The 17,561-nt window shown below is 35.7% G+C and overlaps 1 protein-coding gene across 2 annotated transcripts; it reads right to left on the reverse strand.

The window, feature by feature from the left end:
* Nucleotides 1-1,059: 1,059 nt before the first annotated feature.
* LOC135675851 (subtilisin-like protease SBT6.1) lies at nucleotides 1,060-12,466 on the reverse strand. Of its 2 annotated transcripts, none has more exons than XM_065186436.1 (10): nucleotides 11,764-12,466; nucleotides 8,772-8,900; nucleotides 7,596-7,748; nucleotides 5,883-5,999; nucleotides 4,866-5,050; nucleotides 4,233-4,496; nucleotides 3,081-4,152; nucleotides 2,123-2,647; nucleotides 1,612-1,672; nucleotides 1,060-1,538 (listed from the first exon to the last, which is right to left on the reverse strand). In XM_065186436.1, exons 1-10 carry the CDS (start codon nucleotides 12,310-12,312, stop codon nucleotides 1,447-1,449), a joined length of 3,147 nt encoding a protein of 1,048 aa, XP_065042508.1. In that variant the 5' UTR covers nucleotides 12,313-12,466; the 3' UTR covers nucleotides 1,060-1,446. The 2 variants fall into 2 exon arrangements, with proteins under 2 accessions (XP_065042508.1, XP_065042509.1); XM_065186437.1 differs by having other exon boundaries at nucleotides 8,772-8,865; nucleotides 11,764-11,904.
* Between the last annotated feature and the right edge of the window lie 5,095 nt (nucleotides 12,467-17,561).

Here is a 17,561-nt window from a genome sequence, read left to right on the forward strand (position 1 = left end):
GTCCCACCAAGTTTCTTACAATTATATATCCAGGATGTCTACATGCAACAAAAATGAATCCCAAGTCAAAAGTGTCATTTTCAAACTCCACAAAATATTATGTTCGAATTATAAAATAGGATTTATTGTTATTATTTTTAACTTGCATTGTGCTGATAATATATGGTAAAATTTTAATATAATGGAGGTTCTGCATGCGAATCTAATATATCTGCTTGCCCATGTTTAATATGTTATGTTCAAATGACCTTTTCCTCCTAAAGGCTAATTAATTAGACCTTTTAGCATTTCAATTTTTATATTTAAAAATTTTACATTGAAATTCTTAAAGTGAAACATATAATTTCATTTATCTTGATGTTATCGATTTTATCGATGGAAACACAACGATGATGAGCAAAAACATAATTTCAACGTCTTAGTTATGTTTTTTTTTTATGATGACGAACGATGATATTGCTACGGGATACGAGTGATTGTTGTGGATGAGGGAAAGTGATGGCAAGGAGAAAGAGGATGATGTAGATATTGACACAAATGGAGATGTTGAGTGGTGTCACTCTATGCATTTGCGTTAGCGCCAATGGAGATATTGAGCGGTGTCACCCTACTATGCATCATTGTTGTCGGTGTTGATGTAGATGCAGATGTAATATATCATCCTCTTCTTTTGTCTCATCTCTCATCATACAATGACGCTATCCATTATCGCAAAAACATAATTAAAATATTAAAAATATCTTTTTATTTATTATTTTTATGTTTTAATCAATAAAACCGATGATGATATAATAAACAAAATTAGATGTTACTTACATAACTATAATGATTTTAATGTAAATTTTTTAAATCTATGAATCAAAATAATAAACAAAAATAATTATTAAGAATAATATATAATTAACCTTCCATAGTCGTCATTTTCTAAATCAAGAAAGCAAAAACATGTTTCTAGAAAGAAAAAAAAAACAACATTGGCTCAAACTAATTTAATAATTCTCCACTGTAGGAAATATTTCAAGGCAATGGGGATAAAACAGAAATTTGAAGAAAGAAGTCTGAAAAAGATCTATTCATTATAGACCAAAAATTATATGGGAAAAATGTAACAAAAGACAAAATAAAAATAAATTATGATATAAGTTACAGCACATATTTGTAATAAGAAAAATAAATAATTGATGATGATACAACACCACGTACTTCCGCATCTTCTCTCTCTCTCTCTCTCTCTCTCTCTCTCTCTCTCTCTCTTTTCAGGGTTAAAGGCAGAGCATCAGTTTCATGTACAACCTCACAAAAAAGAACTACTCAACCTGTCAAGAATGTCTGACCCCGTAAGCTATACCTGAAGTCTCCTACTGCATTCATTCGTTTTTGGATAGCGTCTCTGTGTATGCGCAACCAGTAAAACAGAGATCCTCCAACACTACTAAACCGTGGCTACTACACCATGTTCATCAGCCGACCCGATGCTGACCCCTTCCTTCGTCTTCGTCGCTTCTGTCGCATTCGCCAGCTTAAGAATGATAGAAGGCCTGAGAAGGAAGTCATCAATCAGAGACCAAGAACTAGAATCGTTTCATGTTGAAGAATGGTATGTGTACTTACAAGCCAAAGCAACCAATAACGGAATAATCCATTGACCTGCCATCAGCATAGGTATGTCAACCTGAGAACTTTAAAAGGTCAGTTGCCCATTGATACATTCAGTAATGCGGCATAGGAGAGGAGACGACAAAACAGTATTCATCATGGTGCATCAACATAGTTGCTCAAGAATCTTAAATTGGCTTATTTAATGAATAGGGACTTGTAGAAAAATATGGTGCATCAACATTGCTAATACATACTCTCTGAGTTCTTAAGCAAGTTTAATCATGCTGAAGTATAAACACAGTTCCATATACTTGTGGTTCCTCACTAGTTAACACAGCTTTCCTGCCATCGCTAGTTAGATACATTAGCGAAGAACTATATTAGAATATGAATCTACATTAACAAGCCTAAACATGAACAAATATTGTAAGACAGATCTGGAATTTAAGAAAATATCAATTTATTATTTAGGAGGACATCTCTGATGTTTAAGTAGAAACTCAAAGAAGGAAATTCTTCATACCTCATCATGGTTGAGCAGCCCTAAGAAATCAATGCTGTTCCTGGATTTGTTTCGATCAACTAATCCAGAATAATTTCCTGAGCCCTTATGTGTTCTTGCTTCATCAACCTCCACATTGAATTCTATCACCGTATTGTTCGAATCATTAACCATATCAATAGTTGAATACCGTTTTCTATTCCTACCAGTGAGTTGGTGAATACCATATCCTTTTGTCCCCCAAACCTCAAACCTAGAGTCATGATGACAGATCAAATCTTTGCCCACTACTGAGGAATATGAAGAAAAATTTACATCTGTTCTGCGTAATGGTAGCCGGCTCTCTTCTTCATGCAATGGCTTGCTAGTTTTAGCAGAGTCTGAGAAAAGCACAGGATCTTTGACATTCCTGTTAGTGAAATCTAGTATCTTCCTCAGAAGCCAATAGCAGTTTGTTACCATATGACTGCCATCAAGACAATTTGAATCTCCATACACTGCAACCCTCCCCTTCCCGACTTCTGCAAGACCAAGAATTGGGGAAACCTGCAATATCAAAAATTACGTGAAACAAAAAAGAAAAAAAATACAGAATGCAAAAGTTAGAAATCGCGAAACATCTTTCTTCAGATTAATTCCAAATATCAACTAGATAGGCAAATTCAACCACAAACAATTACGTAAATGGCAAAAAGTTCAACAAATATTGACATGTCGATTGGTATCATAAAGACCCCTACGCAAAGCATCCATTGACATTTCAGACATTAATCATTGAAAAATGAAAAAGGTAAGGAGCCTAGGTATCCAACCTTAGTCATCCCAGAATTCAACCACAAACAATTATTTAAACAGCAAAAACTTAAACAAATATTGATATGTACATCGGTAACATAGAGAACCTTGCGCAAATCATCCATTGACATTTCAGACATTAATCATTGATAAGTGAAAAAGGTAAGGAATCTAGGTTTCTAACCTTAGTCATCCCAGAAGCCGAAAGAATGTTCTGTGTTGCACCACTTTCTGAATTGTCCTGGAATTCAAAACTATGCAAATAACCACCTTGTGGAAATTTTACAATATCAGTACCAGAGGCATAGTGGCTCTGTTCTCCATTGATGGAGAAATCACCATTCAAGATTTTGTCCCCAAAAGCAATACCAAGTGGAGCCAAAAGTTCATTAAGCGCTGGAATATTTGCACCACCAGTAACAGGTGTCCACCAACTCCGCGTGTTGTCATCAAAAAATCTCATTCTAACCATTGAATCTACATTATACCATTCAGCAAAGACAGCAATACCGAGCCCTCCATTTATAACATCATCCCTAAGTTTCTGAATTTCTTCTTTGAAGTATTCATCTTCAAGATCCACCATAAGCAGTGCTCCATAATGACTAGCATCAAAACATGTCAGAGGTGACCCAAGTGTTTCAACATAGTATCCTGCATCCCTTAGCATATTGTACATGATATGAAAATTTGTATGCAGGTGGTCACCATGCCAGTCAAGGATGTCATTTCGGACATCTAAGGAGTCTCTCGGAATGTATCCAGGTGGATACTTTATATTGTGATACTGGTCCCACAAAATTCTTTTTGACCTAGGTGGTGTTGGAACAACTTTTAGTTTCAGATATAGCACACACATACTACTTCGTGGCCCTTTTTCTCTGGGAGGTGATGGGCTGTACACATTAAGTGTCACATTACCTTCAATTAGCCCAGAGAACTGAGCACCTTCATCCTTAATCTGCATGTGAAGTGCAAGGTATCCGGTCCAAGGCCAGATTACATCAGAATAGGTGAAATGAATGCTAAGCAGGTTGCCCACTTCATCATAAGGATGCCATGTTGGTGGCGTCTCAACATAACCAATCACACCCATGCCGTTAAGTATAGTTGCATTGAAAATAACAGGCATAGCCCCAGCATAAAGAGGCTGCCGACAGAAAGGCCAGGAGTAAGGACAATCTGTGTAGTCAAGGACACTGGGAAAAATGCTAGCTCGTGGTTGGTAATTTTCCAGGATCTGATATGACTCCCAACTAAAACAAGGATAATGGCACAACATTATTATAATCTGCAGTGCAAGTAAATAGAAAAACTACTGAAATATAAAACTTACAGGTTAATTCTGCCTGCGCCTTGCTCATACATGTTAGGACCAGAAAGTTTGGTTGCACCCTCAACTAGTGCTTGCTTCATGCTTGCAGGATTCAAATAATCTTTTCGCATGCTCTCGGGTATGACACTCACAAGCAAGCAGACAATACCTGCAACAACTGGACTTGCAACACTAGTACCTGACAGGCTTTTGCAACCAGTGCTGATCTTAGATCCCATAATTTCACGACCATAGGCAACAACATCTGGTTTGACGCGACCATAACTGTTCAAACATCCAACAGATTGGTAAAAGCCATTGCTAATTAAAATCCATAAACACAGGACCATGCATAAGTTTGCTTGTCCAAACTTTCTGCTTTTGGCAAGTAAGATGACTTTGGTGGTATAGATTTCTTGTAATGGATAAAAACAAAAGGTGGTATAGATATTAAATAAAAAGGATTAACCAGGGTCAGAAAAGCAACAGGATGCCACTTCAATGTAGGATGTCCATTTAAACCTAGACAAGAAACTAGCAAACATCCAAGACAATGGAAGATATACTTTTGTTCCTACAGGTTCATAAAATGCAGAGGATGCCAAAAGACACCTTTCCAAGATGAAAACACTGGAAGGTAAATGAATCACCTACCCATGAGGAATCTCCCAAGTACTCATGCCACGTGAGGAGAAAGAAGCAATATGATCATTGTAATCAATACCACCGACTCCAATAACATCACTTTGATCAGCAGGATTATTAAGGGTTCCATACAGAGGTCCATCATTTCCAATAGCTGACACCATGATAATATTATTTGCTGTGAGCTCCCACACCTGAATAACCATTTCAATTAAATATACAACTACAGTCTTAGTTTAGTACTTGAAGAATAGAAGTGCCAAGATATAACTCATACTGGTTGCTTCACTCATTCTGGAACTAAATTATTGGGATCAGTTTTCTTGGAATATACAAGCACTAGAAGTGATTGTCCAGTTGGTGATGACAAGTGAAATGCTAACAATAATTTAAGAAGTTATTTGTTGTCTTAAAATCAATTAAATGAATTATTGCACAATCTATGAAAAGTAGGCAAACTGTGTCCACTCGTAAAACATAAACCCTTACTAAGTTACAGATATCATAGATAACCTTCAAAAGTTAACTAACTTCTATGAATATCCTTCCAACAAAGAGATGTTTATAAGTGCGGTATTTGCAACATTAAAATGACATACACAACATTATACACATCTGGGACGAACATATAAAATTACCCTTTCTTTCTGGTTAATGGAAGTACCAACCACAGAACAACAAAAAAAATTCTACTGTTCAAGAGTTGCAGATGAGTTGCAGATTTGATTTAGATGTATCTTGTGGTCAACTAATGCGTTACTGCATTTATCAGTCAACTTTCTGGATGAGATCTATTTCATTATCAACAACGTGAAGGGGTTAAAAGCAATGAATGTATACACTTAAGAGAAAGAATATGAACTCTTGAAACCATATTTGTTATTGACTTCAAATATATAAAAAAGAAATTCTGGCATTTCCATATTATTCTTGGAAAGAAAAAGGATACAAAATGCTCAAAGCTGCATTGAGTAAAATTCCACATAAGTCACATATCATAATAATTAAACAATAAGTAGAAAATACCTTCTCTACAAATGGGAGATCAAGATAATCAGGTCCACCAATACTCAGATTTAGCACATCCATGTTGGTGGCTATAGCATAATTAAATGCATCAAGAAACCAAGATGTATAAGAAACCTGCAATGAGGCTGAATGAAAAATTATCATGATCTTGCCAACACTTGTTGGGAGCAGATGGAGTGTTGAAGCAACAGTAGTTATTCAACAATGTTTTGAAAAAAAATGTATTCAACAATGAAAAAATAGAAAAGAAGTATGTTACCTAAAATCAAGTAAAGTTGCCATCAAAGTTATTCTTAAACTTTCATTAATAAAATGGTGATTTTTTATATGATGAATATATCCTGTGGCAAATCTTAATTTCCCGTCTTTGGTTACTTTCCCAGCTTTTAGGACTATGGAAGGTTTCTATATTAATGCCTCACTTTAAATGGCATGACCAACTGCAGAAGTCTTAAAACATATCTAAATCTCTAAGTCTACCAGTAAACCCTTCATTTACTTGGGCAGAAATTTGCTACTATATCAGCAAGAGAGACAGGGATTTTCTATTAGTTAGGAGGGGCAGGTATTGGGGGAACATAATACTCAATTTTGGTGACAGGATGCAGTAGCTAATGTATTAGTACAAAAACAACAAATATTAACATGCTCTAAAAGAGAACCAAATTCATATTGCAGTTATATTTGTGTCAATATATCTAAACTAGAAACTTATGGTGCAGAAAGTACAAAGATAAATTGAGCAAAATAAAAGTCATCATGTTGTAAGAAAAAACATGACATTTGAGTATGCAAAGATGAAATAGTTGGAAGAGTGGGTTCGGTTCCTTTATTTTGGGAACCAAAACCGAACCATATAGGGGTCGATACCAGTTCGAACCGTCAGTTTTTAATTTTTAAATTTAAATTAAAAAAATCATATTTTAAAATAAAAAAAAACATATATTTTTTAAATTGTGAACCACTGATTCGAGCCAGAACCGGAACCGCCGGTTCCGGTTCCCAAAAACCAAGAACCGCAATCGAACTGCCCAGGTCCGATTCCGGTTCAGTTTGGAACAGGCAAACTGTCAGGTCGATTCGGTTCCAGTTCGAACCGAACTGTGGTCAGGGCTAGTATTAATCATTACGCATTAATAATTTAACAACTTGTGCACAAGACTTGCATCAGATAATGCATATATGTTCTGGTGAGAAGCATATAATGCAGGACACAAGGTTTCTAGTTTAGCTTTGTTTCAGCCCCTGGATGAATTGGCTGAATCAGCACTTCTAACAGTCTGTTAGCAATTATGGGTACAGTTTCAACCATTTCAGCAATTACAGCAGTAAAAAATGTCTCAAGAAGAATTTTCTGATTCCCCGTATCTGTTCTCAATCAACTGACATCAACAAGATCATCCAATCCCCAACGAAAAGTGTCTTCTTGAACCAATATTCTACATGGCCATTACAACCAAGGAACATAATCGTTAGTTTGTCTTCAGGAGAGCATAATGTGAAAGTTCACAACCACAAAGCTACAGGTAAACAAAGAAAATCATGCTTATTAAATTGGCAGCACTTTCAAATTTCTATATTTATTTACTAGAACAGCCATAATAATATTATATTAATAACTTGGTGATTTTCATGTCAAATGGGAAATGGGCCATGAAAGGCAATCTGCTAGAACTGATAATCACTTTCATCCAGAATATTATGCATCACCTGAGCATCTGTAAATACACGAAAAGCATATATCTCAGTGTCTGGAGCAAAACCCAAGCACTCTGCATCTTCACCAGCAACAACTCCGGCTACGAAGGTGCCATGCCCAAGGTTGTCGTTTAGTGTATCTTCATTTGTCCAATTTGTGCGTTCCTAGAAAGTCAAAATGAAAATTTTTCTAACCACTGAAAGTTTAAAATAATATATCTTCAAAGGAGGAGAAAAATATTTTTAGCAGAAGATGATCCATGACTGTTACAGTTCACAATATTTAAGCTAAAGGAATATGTCATTTCAGTTTTTTTTTCTTTGTGACTGCCGGAAGGACTGCAAATTTACAACAATATCATAGGCAATAAAGGAGGGTGATTGAAAAAGGCCACAGATCTTACGATTCTTATCTGGCTTTTTAGAAGAAAAATTTTCCTAAGAATGTAAAATAATGGACACATTGGTCAATTTAAAAAAACAGGGCTGTCGGACGCAAGAAGATCCCACCAATACAGATCTATGGAGGGTCAATGGACAAAGTTTTACCTTTTTTTCCAGTAAAGAGACTATTTTCGTGACTTAAACTTTAGCCACCCGGTTAAAAATGGAACCTTACATGGTAGCAAGGCTCGCCCTCTGGGTCAATCTAAAGAAAGAATCATGTGATGCATTTAATTTTTCAGTAAAGTCATATAAACCAAAGCCCATAAAATAACCTGATCCAATGAACACATAAAACATAGTCCCAAATTTCTATTCAAAAAATGCCGTCTTTAACTTTGACATTAAAGAACTCCTACCTTTAGTACTCATGGAACATGAAAGTACAAGGAGTTTGCTCCAACATATTATAGGCTAGAAAAGGACAAATTTATCATCTTAAAATAAATAAGTTCAGGTAACATGATACTTAATCAGTCACTAGTATATAACAAAGTTAAGTTGGATCTATCACATAAGGTACTATATCAACATCCAGGAACTTGACAAGCGATATTCAGAACCTGATCCAACAGACCACAATCATCTTCAAGTCATTTGATTTCAGTTTTATCACTTAGATGTGAGCCTTAAGATCATGTTGATATTGTTTTTTGATGCATCAAAATATTACCCACGACAACAATTTATAAAAATGCTTACTGCAATTGATTACTTGACCTTAGCAAAGGAAGAAAAATATACCTTAATATTACGAAAATGTGGGTGATCTGCTCGAATACCAGTATCAAAAATTGCCATTTTGACCCTTCTCCCAGTGAAACCCTTAGTCCAAAGTCTGTCAGCTCCAAAAAGAGAAGTAACTTGAGATCTCTGCCACAAGATAACTAATGTCACATAAGCCTAGCAAATAATTAATGTAAAACTCAATGCAGTCTAAGAGATATGTATTTAAGCCTCCCGAGCCACTAAAAGATTTAAACATAAATAATTAAAGGGAAAAGTAGCACTCAAGGAATGCTCATTCCTTCAGCATACGGAATATTTCAGTCACCTTCGTATTAAGTGGAAGAAAATTCACTAAGACTGCCACTTCAATGACCCTTTATTAATTGGAAAATTATGGTTTTTTGACCGTCTTAAAAATGGATTGTCATAGAATTATTTATTCTAGTAAACTAAGCAAATGTAGTTACTATTTCCTGTAAAATATTAATTGATAAATCAACATACAGAAAAAATAAATATTGTTTCATTGGATATTCACAATAAGAGAATAAAAGATCGATTATTCTATCAAAAAAACAGTCACCATTATCTAGTTGCTTCAAACACTAATTTTGAGGGAAAAAAAAGAAAAAGGTAGAAAGTTTATCTGCTTTGTCCTCTCATAGCTGTCTAGGCAAGAAGAATATGACACACAGACATGCATGTAATCGTGTGTGTGTGTGTGTGTGCGTGCGTGCGTGCGCACGTGCAATACTGAAAGAAACAAGATTTGCCATGTGCCTTACCATGGTGTGCTGTTCACATGCCTAGGCACATGATATAACCAGGCAAGACCTTCACGAAAACCTTCACGAAAATCATTGACAAGAAAACTAGCACAGCCGTCATGCATATTTTGCTGCATTTAATTTCCCATGTACCAAAAACTATTTGTTGGGATACAATTGCAGTAGAAGAATTGCTATATTCCATGAAGCCATATATCCATTTTGGTACAGCACCTCCATGAAAAAAGGACAATTTGTTCATAGAAACTAAAATAGCTAGAATTAGAACTAGATTTTGTTGTCTTATATTTTCATGCATATATTATAGGATGTACAAGATAGTGGTTGCTTATATGCAATTATTAAGCTATCAAAGGATATTTATAGCTGCTTTTTGTCTGGAAGATGATACTGTTCAAAAGAATACTTGTTTAATGCATAAAAAGGACTCAGATCAGCATTTCATAATTTGTCTATCTATAAGATTATGGACTTGCTAGGAGTTTAACACCTGCATAGGATTTCTCGTTAGAAAGCCAAGGTTGCTTTTATAATTAAATAAATAGTTGATGTACCTATGATTTCTCAAACATAGTTTAGTATTGATCTTCGTATTATGCTCTCATTTGGTGACACAGGTGATCAGATTCTAATAGCAGTGTCCACTGGGGTCCACTGAAAGAAATTTCAAATTATGGGGCCAGACTATCATCAAGCTAAATCTAACAGGTTTGTTTCCATAAAGGTTAATGTTTCTAAGTAGCTAGACACTTAAAACACCAGAGATTCACACTGTTAGAATGTAGATCAGCTAGTTTATTTGATTGTTGAAAATATAAATTGGGGAACTTGCAACTTCTCTTTTCATCCATCATAGAATTAGAGGGATAATCTTACTGATCATGTTCTTTATGGGTGAACGACTCAATGGTTCATGATTATGGCTTCTAGCTCACAAGTATCTCCCGCCACTTAACAGTAGGACCAGTGAATATCTGAACAAGCTTACTAAAGCATGAGGACGTAGAATCTAATACTTAGTCTAAAAGAGGACAACCTGAGGTTAAACAAATAAATAATTAATCATATCTGGACAGTAAAAGTGTGTGGTCTGAGATTCATGGCAGAGAATATTAAGACACTGCTCTCTGCAATTGTACAATAGTTACCAAGCACAGATGCCAAAGAAAAAGTAGAGCGGACGATTAGAAAAATGGAAAAAGGGAGTGAGAGGAATGAAAAACAGGTTTGTTAGCAGTGAAGAATCAGTTCCTTTTAATCAAAATTTATTTAACTTTCTCCTATTGACTTACATGCTCCCCTTTAGAAACGTAGCAGGCCCATATCACCAATCATAAATAATTTTTCTAGATACGGTCAAACCCTGCATCTGTTTCTTCAGTTTCCGACCAACTTGAGCTCCTATTTGATGAAAATCTCGGTTCTTATAGAATTCAAAGAAATTTACACCTAAAAAATTGTGGCTGCGTACAAATTAGAGGGAAAAGTTCATCTAAATGATTAAATTCTTCAAAAATATCAAACAAATTATGACACAAGTAGACAGATCGATTTCTAGGTTAGGCCCCAGCTCAAACATATAAACATATTCAAATTAGCTAGACCCTGGATACAGCAAATTAATCTGAATTAAGCTCGTTGTGTTGACTTAAACTACTCATTTAATTGACTGAAAATATAAAAAAAATCTACAGCTGACTGAAACAGTAAGTTAGCAATACTCTCAGACATCTTTATTTCCTTTTTTCACTCATTGTTATAATTAACAAAAATTACTGTACAGCTTTACGTATGATTTTCTTCTTTATGACTGTATTAACACATTCCAAGTTCCAGCATGTGTCTGATTAAATAACTTTCATCATCCCCTAATATCGTGCATCAGCCTGCAAGCTATAAAGCTCAACAGAGTTTTCTAAGCTCAATTTACAAGCCGTAAAAGAAAATTGAGAAGTTACAAGGCTAAAGATCATAGACAGACCAGTTGGGCGACAGTTAGACTATGAATTTTCTGGTAATTCATACAATAACCCCTATCCATGATTTTAATTTCACTTTTTTTCCTGGCCTTTGTCAGCAATATGAAAAAATATATCCAATTAAAGAATGATCAAAATAATATTAGAGTTTCAGGCTCCTCCATGGAAATATCATCATAATGTTGCATTTTCAACTGATGCGTTCAACAAACCAACAGCACCATTTAATAAGACAGTTACCTGCATCATGAGCTTTCTTCTCCAGCTAATGGAATCATTGCTAACCGGACTATAAACCACCTCCTCTCCTTCTTCAAAAGACATCGATGTGAAAATCTTCCCAGGCCGCTTCTCCAAATCATAGAAGTTACCGCCTTTGGGACTCTCCTCCACGAACAAACTCCTCGAATAACTCGTATCGACGTATACATCCTTCACCCGCCCCAACCTTCGGAGCTCTTCGATCAGCGAAGCCCGATACAGATCCCCAATCTCCAAAACTCCGAAATCCGTAGGAAACGAAGCCGCCGGGTTCCTTCGCTCGACCCACCTCCACCCGTTCCGGGATCCAAGATTCTCAGCAAGGTAGGCCCGGTGATCCTCTGCCATCCGGTACTCCAGAAACCTGACGACGTGGTTCCGGGCGGGAGCGAGGGCTCCGTTATTCGATCCGGTGACGATCGCCGACGGATCGGAAGCAGGGCGAACCAGGGAGAAGGGGATCAAGGCGAGGAACAGCGGCGCGAGGAGGGCGGAGGAGCCGTGGGAGGCGCGGCTTCGATCGGCCATCGCGGCCAGCGAGGGGGGCGGCTCAGGGAGCGGTTTCCCGGAGGAGTCGTGTGGGTTTCGCCGGCGGCCGCCCCATTAACGCTACTACCGCGATCGCCTCCTAGTGATGCAACAGAGAGGACCAACAGATCGAACGGCCGACATAAAAAGTAGGACGAATTTGCTTGTCCGTGGTTGCCTCTTATGTTGTGCGAAAGAGCAACGCGACGAACAAGGAGCGGACACGACCGCTGATGGATCCGACGGTCAGAACAATGTGGTTTTGATGGATCGACGGCTGTAAATGGATCTACTGTGACTGCACTTTTGTTGGGTAAGTTTTGGGTAACTTGTAGGAAGTGACAGATGACAATTCAAAATTAGGTGTGGCTTATTATAAATTTCGACAATTTTGGTTGATTGCATAAGAAATTTTTGCTATTTGGACAGCAACATATAGTGGAAATTCAAAGTTAATTCCTTAACCTAAAATTAAGTAGTTCAAATTTTCAAAAATATAATAATTTGTTATTTTTTTATGTAGTAAGTGCTAAAAGAAAGCAAGAAAATTAATTTATTTCCAAAATAAATAAATATGATAAAAAAAAGTAAGCATGAAAGAGAGACATCATGAAATATTATGAAAGTTATAATTATTTTTTTTTATTTTTGATTTTTTAAGAATCATCTAAATCAATGAAGTCATCATCTAACTTCATTCGATCACCTAAGAAAAATCTGTATTTATGTGATTGGATTGTCTGAACTTTGCTACCAGAGTTGAAATCTATTAGACTAAGATTGATGCAAATTATATGGTTTGGCTGCCCAATAGTTGTGTATTGCTCTTGATTGAGTGTAGCTAAGGAAGCCCAATGTTGTGGCAGAAGCATGGTGAGATCAGTTCAAATGAGAATTATATTGGAAGGTGATCAAGATCATGTTTACTTGAAAACAAGTGCAGAACAACAGAAAGATGAAACACACCAATCTCACTCAGTTGTCAGCACAAAGAGCTTTGCCTGTTTAGCACCATATATTTACTACTTTGTATCAAAGAAATTAAGTTCATGAACATATCATTTCTAAGCCATATCAGATATATTAGCAGCATGTAATCCTTCATATTCTTTCAGACTCTCTCTCTCTCCCCCCCAAAGCATTTGCTTCAGACTGTCTTGCCTAACAATTTATATGCTTGAGAACTGATGACATCCTTTGTTGGAGGCCAAAGATGGTCAGCTACATCTGTTTAATGTATGTTTGGAATAGAGTGGAAATGCTATGTGACAAGATGCAGAGGAAGCTTTTAGTGGACTTCAATCACATGGTCCAAAGTTCCAAACACACTAGCCATTATTATCCTTTTCAATTCAAATGGACAAAGAGAACAGTTGGGCCTTTAGATGATGGTTAATGCATGCAAAAAAATGGAAAGATGATCACATCTAAAGACAATTTCCTGGACACAAAAACATATGTTTTCTTAATCTGGTGATGCCTCTCAAAGTGACAAAAGGCCACCAAAAATTGTTTAGATGATTAATAGCCACAGATAAATCCTTTTTGTTTTTTTTCTCTGATGATATGGAGAAATGACCTGGCACTGTGACACACACAAACAGTAAAGAGAAAAAGGACATGCAGAGACATGTGCTGCCAATGAGAACTTATGTTGAATAAGTTTCCTTGATGAATCCTGGAGGAGAAGGAACTGCTTGAGACTTGAAGGAAAAAGCTGAGGACTTGGCAAGGAAGTCTATAGATATTGATTAGGATGTCATGAGGTTTCCTGATAACTGCAGTGAGCTGTTGCTGTGCTTATCTGTGGATTGAAGACCTGGTAACATCTGAATGAGGAACTGTGAAGATCTCCAGAGCTGTTAGAGCAGAGCAATATACTCTGGAAGTGAAGATCAAGAAAAAGAGATAAAAATTAAAATAAAATAAAGAAAAAAAATCTCCTCCATCCTTTGTTTCTTATCAAAATAATTAAATTGAAGCTTTTGTAGTAAGAAATGATTAACTCAGATCAACAGATTATTCAGAGATAGTGACAAGAACTAAAAATAGAGCATTATATTAAACAACCATCAATTCAAATATATAATAGAGATGATTAAGCTAATGCACACCATATAATCATTAATATGAATGAAAATTCAAAGCCAACACCATGCTAATGCAAATTAAACCAAAGAGCTGCAAGTGCTTATTGTGGAATTCTGATAATATATCCACTGAAGCCTATTTTACAATACCAGAAGTTCTAAACAACTCATACTGACTCTCATGGAATCAGAAGTATCAGTAACAGTGAGACTTCAGAAGTAGGGAGGGAAAAAACAGGTGGTGAAAACATGGAAACAGAAGCAGTATTGGATCTTAGGCACTCAGAAAACATGGTTTCACATAAAGCTAAACAAACTTAAAGAACAAAGCAGGTATTTAACACTGCATTCAATAATTTGCAATGATGGTTTCATCTTTCTTTATCTAACACAATCATCTGTTAAATCTCCTCTGCAAATATGAGTTCTGCTGATAGTACCATAAAAATAGTCCTGGTAGAACTTCAAACGGAAACTGAAAGTTTAAAATATGTTCTGAATTTTTCTCTCTTTTTTTCAAGTTATTTTCTGTATTGGAGCACAATAATAGATGTATATAGTCTCTTGTCTTTGGCAATTATTTGAGGGACACCATCTTAACAAAGTGGTATTCATTTTGTTGGTTTATGTAAGGCTTCAATCAAAGTTTGTCCCCACTAAATGGAATTGTCTTTAGGTCTCATCTTTATCTACAGCCTCATTGATGGGATTGCTCATGCCAATTTGGATTTATACTCAAACTACATATAAAGAGGAGTAGCAGCTTTCACAAGGTTATCTTAGATTATGTAACAGAATTTAATGTGTTGGATGATGAACTTCCATGATTTAAACCTGTCCTAGTAGTATTATTTCAACATATTCATATTTTTTCTCTCATTGTCCTTCTTTCCAATTCAAGGCAGCACCTTTCATCAAATATAGCATCTCTGCTAATTATAATTTTCTTGCTTGTTATTTAAACTATAAAACTGTAGCCTTTAGACTGTGATGCATAATAAAAAAAGATACACTTCTCACTTGCTTCATCTAACTTTTGTCTTGTCTCTTTTAGATCTTGAGCATTTAACAAGCTCTGATACTAGATGATAAATAATATTGGATTTGTGAGACTAATATATTAGGTTTGATTTCTAAGAGGAGAGGAGAAAAGAGACACATAATATGTAATTATTCTCATTGAATCTAAAATTACAACAACCTTCTGAATGTTTTCTTCCATAATCCTACTACTTTAAAACCCTAACTAATACTTAGTTTATGTGACTGATTGAACTGATCAATGATAAGCGACCAGATACATTTCCATGTGAACAAAAGAATACAGCTGCTCAATCCAATTAATTTTCACTCACATCACTTAATTAGAATCATCAAGGGGGTTTTATCAGGAGCATAAGATGGTTGACAGTGGCATGGTCCTCCCCTTTTAGTTAATGCTAATGAGTGTTGACTGTTGAACCTTTATGTCCTTCCAATTGTCATTGTCATGTACTCTTATATACCTTACTGATTGCAGTGCTCCAATAAAGTATGTTTTGAGAAGTTTAAGTGAATGACAATAATTGTGGACACAATCAAGTGCAAGTTATCAATTAGTTTCTTCTATTACATGTATCCTTCTATAGGATAAACAAAAGAATTATGTCAAAGACAGAATCTTTAACCCAATTAATCATTTCCAAGTATTGACTTGATTTCCTGTTTCTCTCTTTTCTGAAAGAAGGATTTTGCTATGCTAAATATTGCACATGAAGTAAAGACTAAACATTATTTCTATCCAAATTTTGGAATAGATAAAGAGGCAGCAAAAAGTTTTCCCATCAGGTAAATGCTGCAGAACTAATATGATAGGCTCCCTGCTCAAAGAGATCCACCATGGTCCAATCTTTTGATGGCATTACCATCTGAGCCACATATAGTGTGGTCTTGTTCTTTTCACCCCCAATCACTTGGCTCTTATATCATGATCAGTGTTGTCACAATCAGATCACCATACCATCACATCAGATGCAACAATAATGTTGCAGTTTCCTATTAAGTGCAAACTGATCTGTCTTAGATTCATATTGTTACTTAATTACTGGGATATATGGGATTAACTCTGTGATGGAAATGGTCATTAAGCCTCAGAGTTGTGGTTTGGTGGTCCCTTTAGACAACTGAGGATTCTGAAGGATTCTGTTGTCTGAAGATTGTAGGGCACTGCCACACTTGTTGTTGTGCAAGTTGCAGGATAAGCTCCATTGTTGATAAGCTATCTGAGGTCAGATTCATCTCTTGTTGGTACTCATCTGATGGATCTCATTGTCTGAGGAATCCATGGCCTCCCACACTTGCTGTTGGAGAGGCTGTGGAAGTGGCTCCTATCTGAGTTGTGCTCAAAAGTTCTTGGATCTGAAGACCACAAGTTCTTCAATTAAATGATCAAACTTGATGTTTGATACATAAGAGTCTCACTACCTTTAGCTTTTCTCCACACATAAAATAAAATAAAGCCAATATTTTTCTCACAAATAAAGGGGGATTTTCTAGTTATTTCATATATTATTATTATTTCTCACATATTATTATTTCTTGGATGTTCAATGGAGAAGATTGCAGCAGCAATAATAACAAAAAGCCAAACATAAAAAATGATACGAATCAAAGCAAGGTTGAAGCGGGTCCCATTTCCTCTTGTGACTCAATGATAACATATCAACAGGACTACCCGCTTTTAATTTCTCTCACGTGGCATGGGCTCCACCCACAACAAGATATCTCAAACTATTTCAATAACTTGATTGAGGATCTATATTTTCTAAATAAAAAGAAGTGTGCCAATTATTTTGCTTATGTACTCTTTTTCTTTTTCCTAAAATGTGATTTTTCATGACAATACCATATTTGCACTCCCAATAGTAATATTATTTTTATATTCTCTTTATAAAAGAATTTTGACTTATATACCTCTCAACGTATTGATCAATGTATTAATATAATGTATGATTACGTCAACTCGACACTTTGATTGACCTTTAATAAAAAAATCATGATAATATTTTTTATTAACTTAATATCAAAAATGATTTTATTGGATAATCAAAATATGTTTTAACATAATCGTAATGAAGATCCTGTAGCATTGTCCCAAACTCGATCCAAAAACCTTTTGTT

Source organism: Musa acuminata, chromosome BXJ1-6 (genome assembly GCF_036884655.1).
Source record: "Musa acuminata AAA Group cultivar baxijiao chromosome BXJ1-6, Cavendish_Baxijiao_AAA, whole genome shotgun sequence".
Taxonomy (NCBI): Eukaryota; Viridiplantae; Streptophyta; class Magnoliopsida; order Zingiberales; family Musaceae; genus Musa; species Musa acuminata.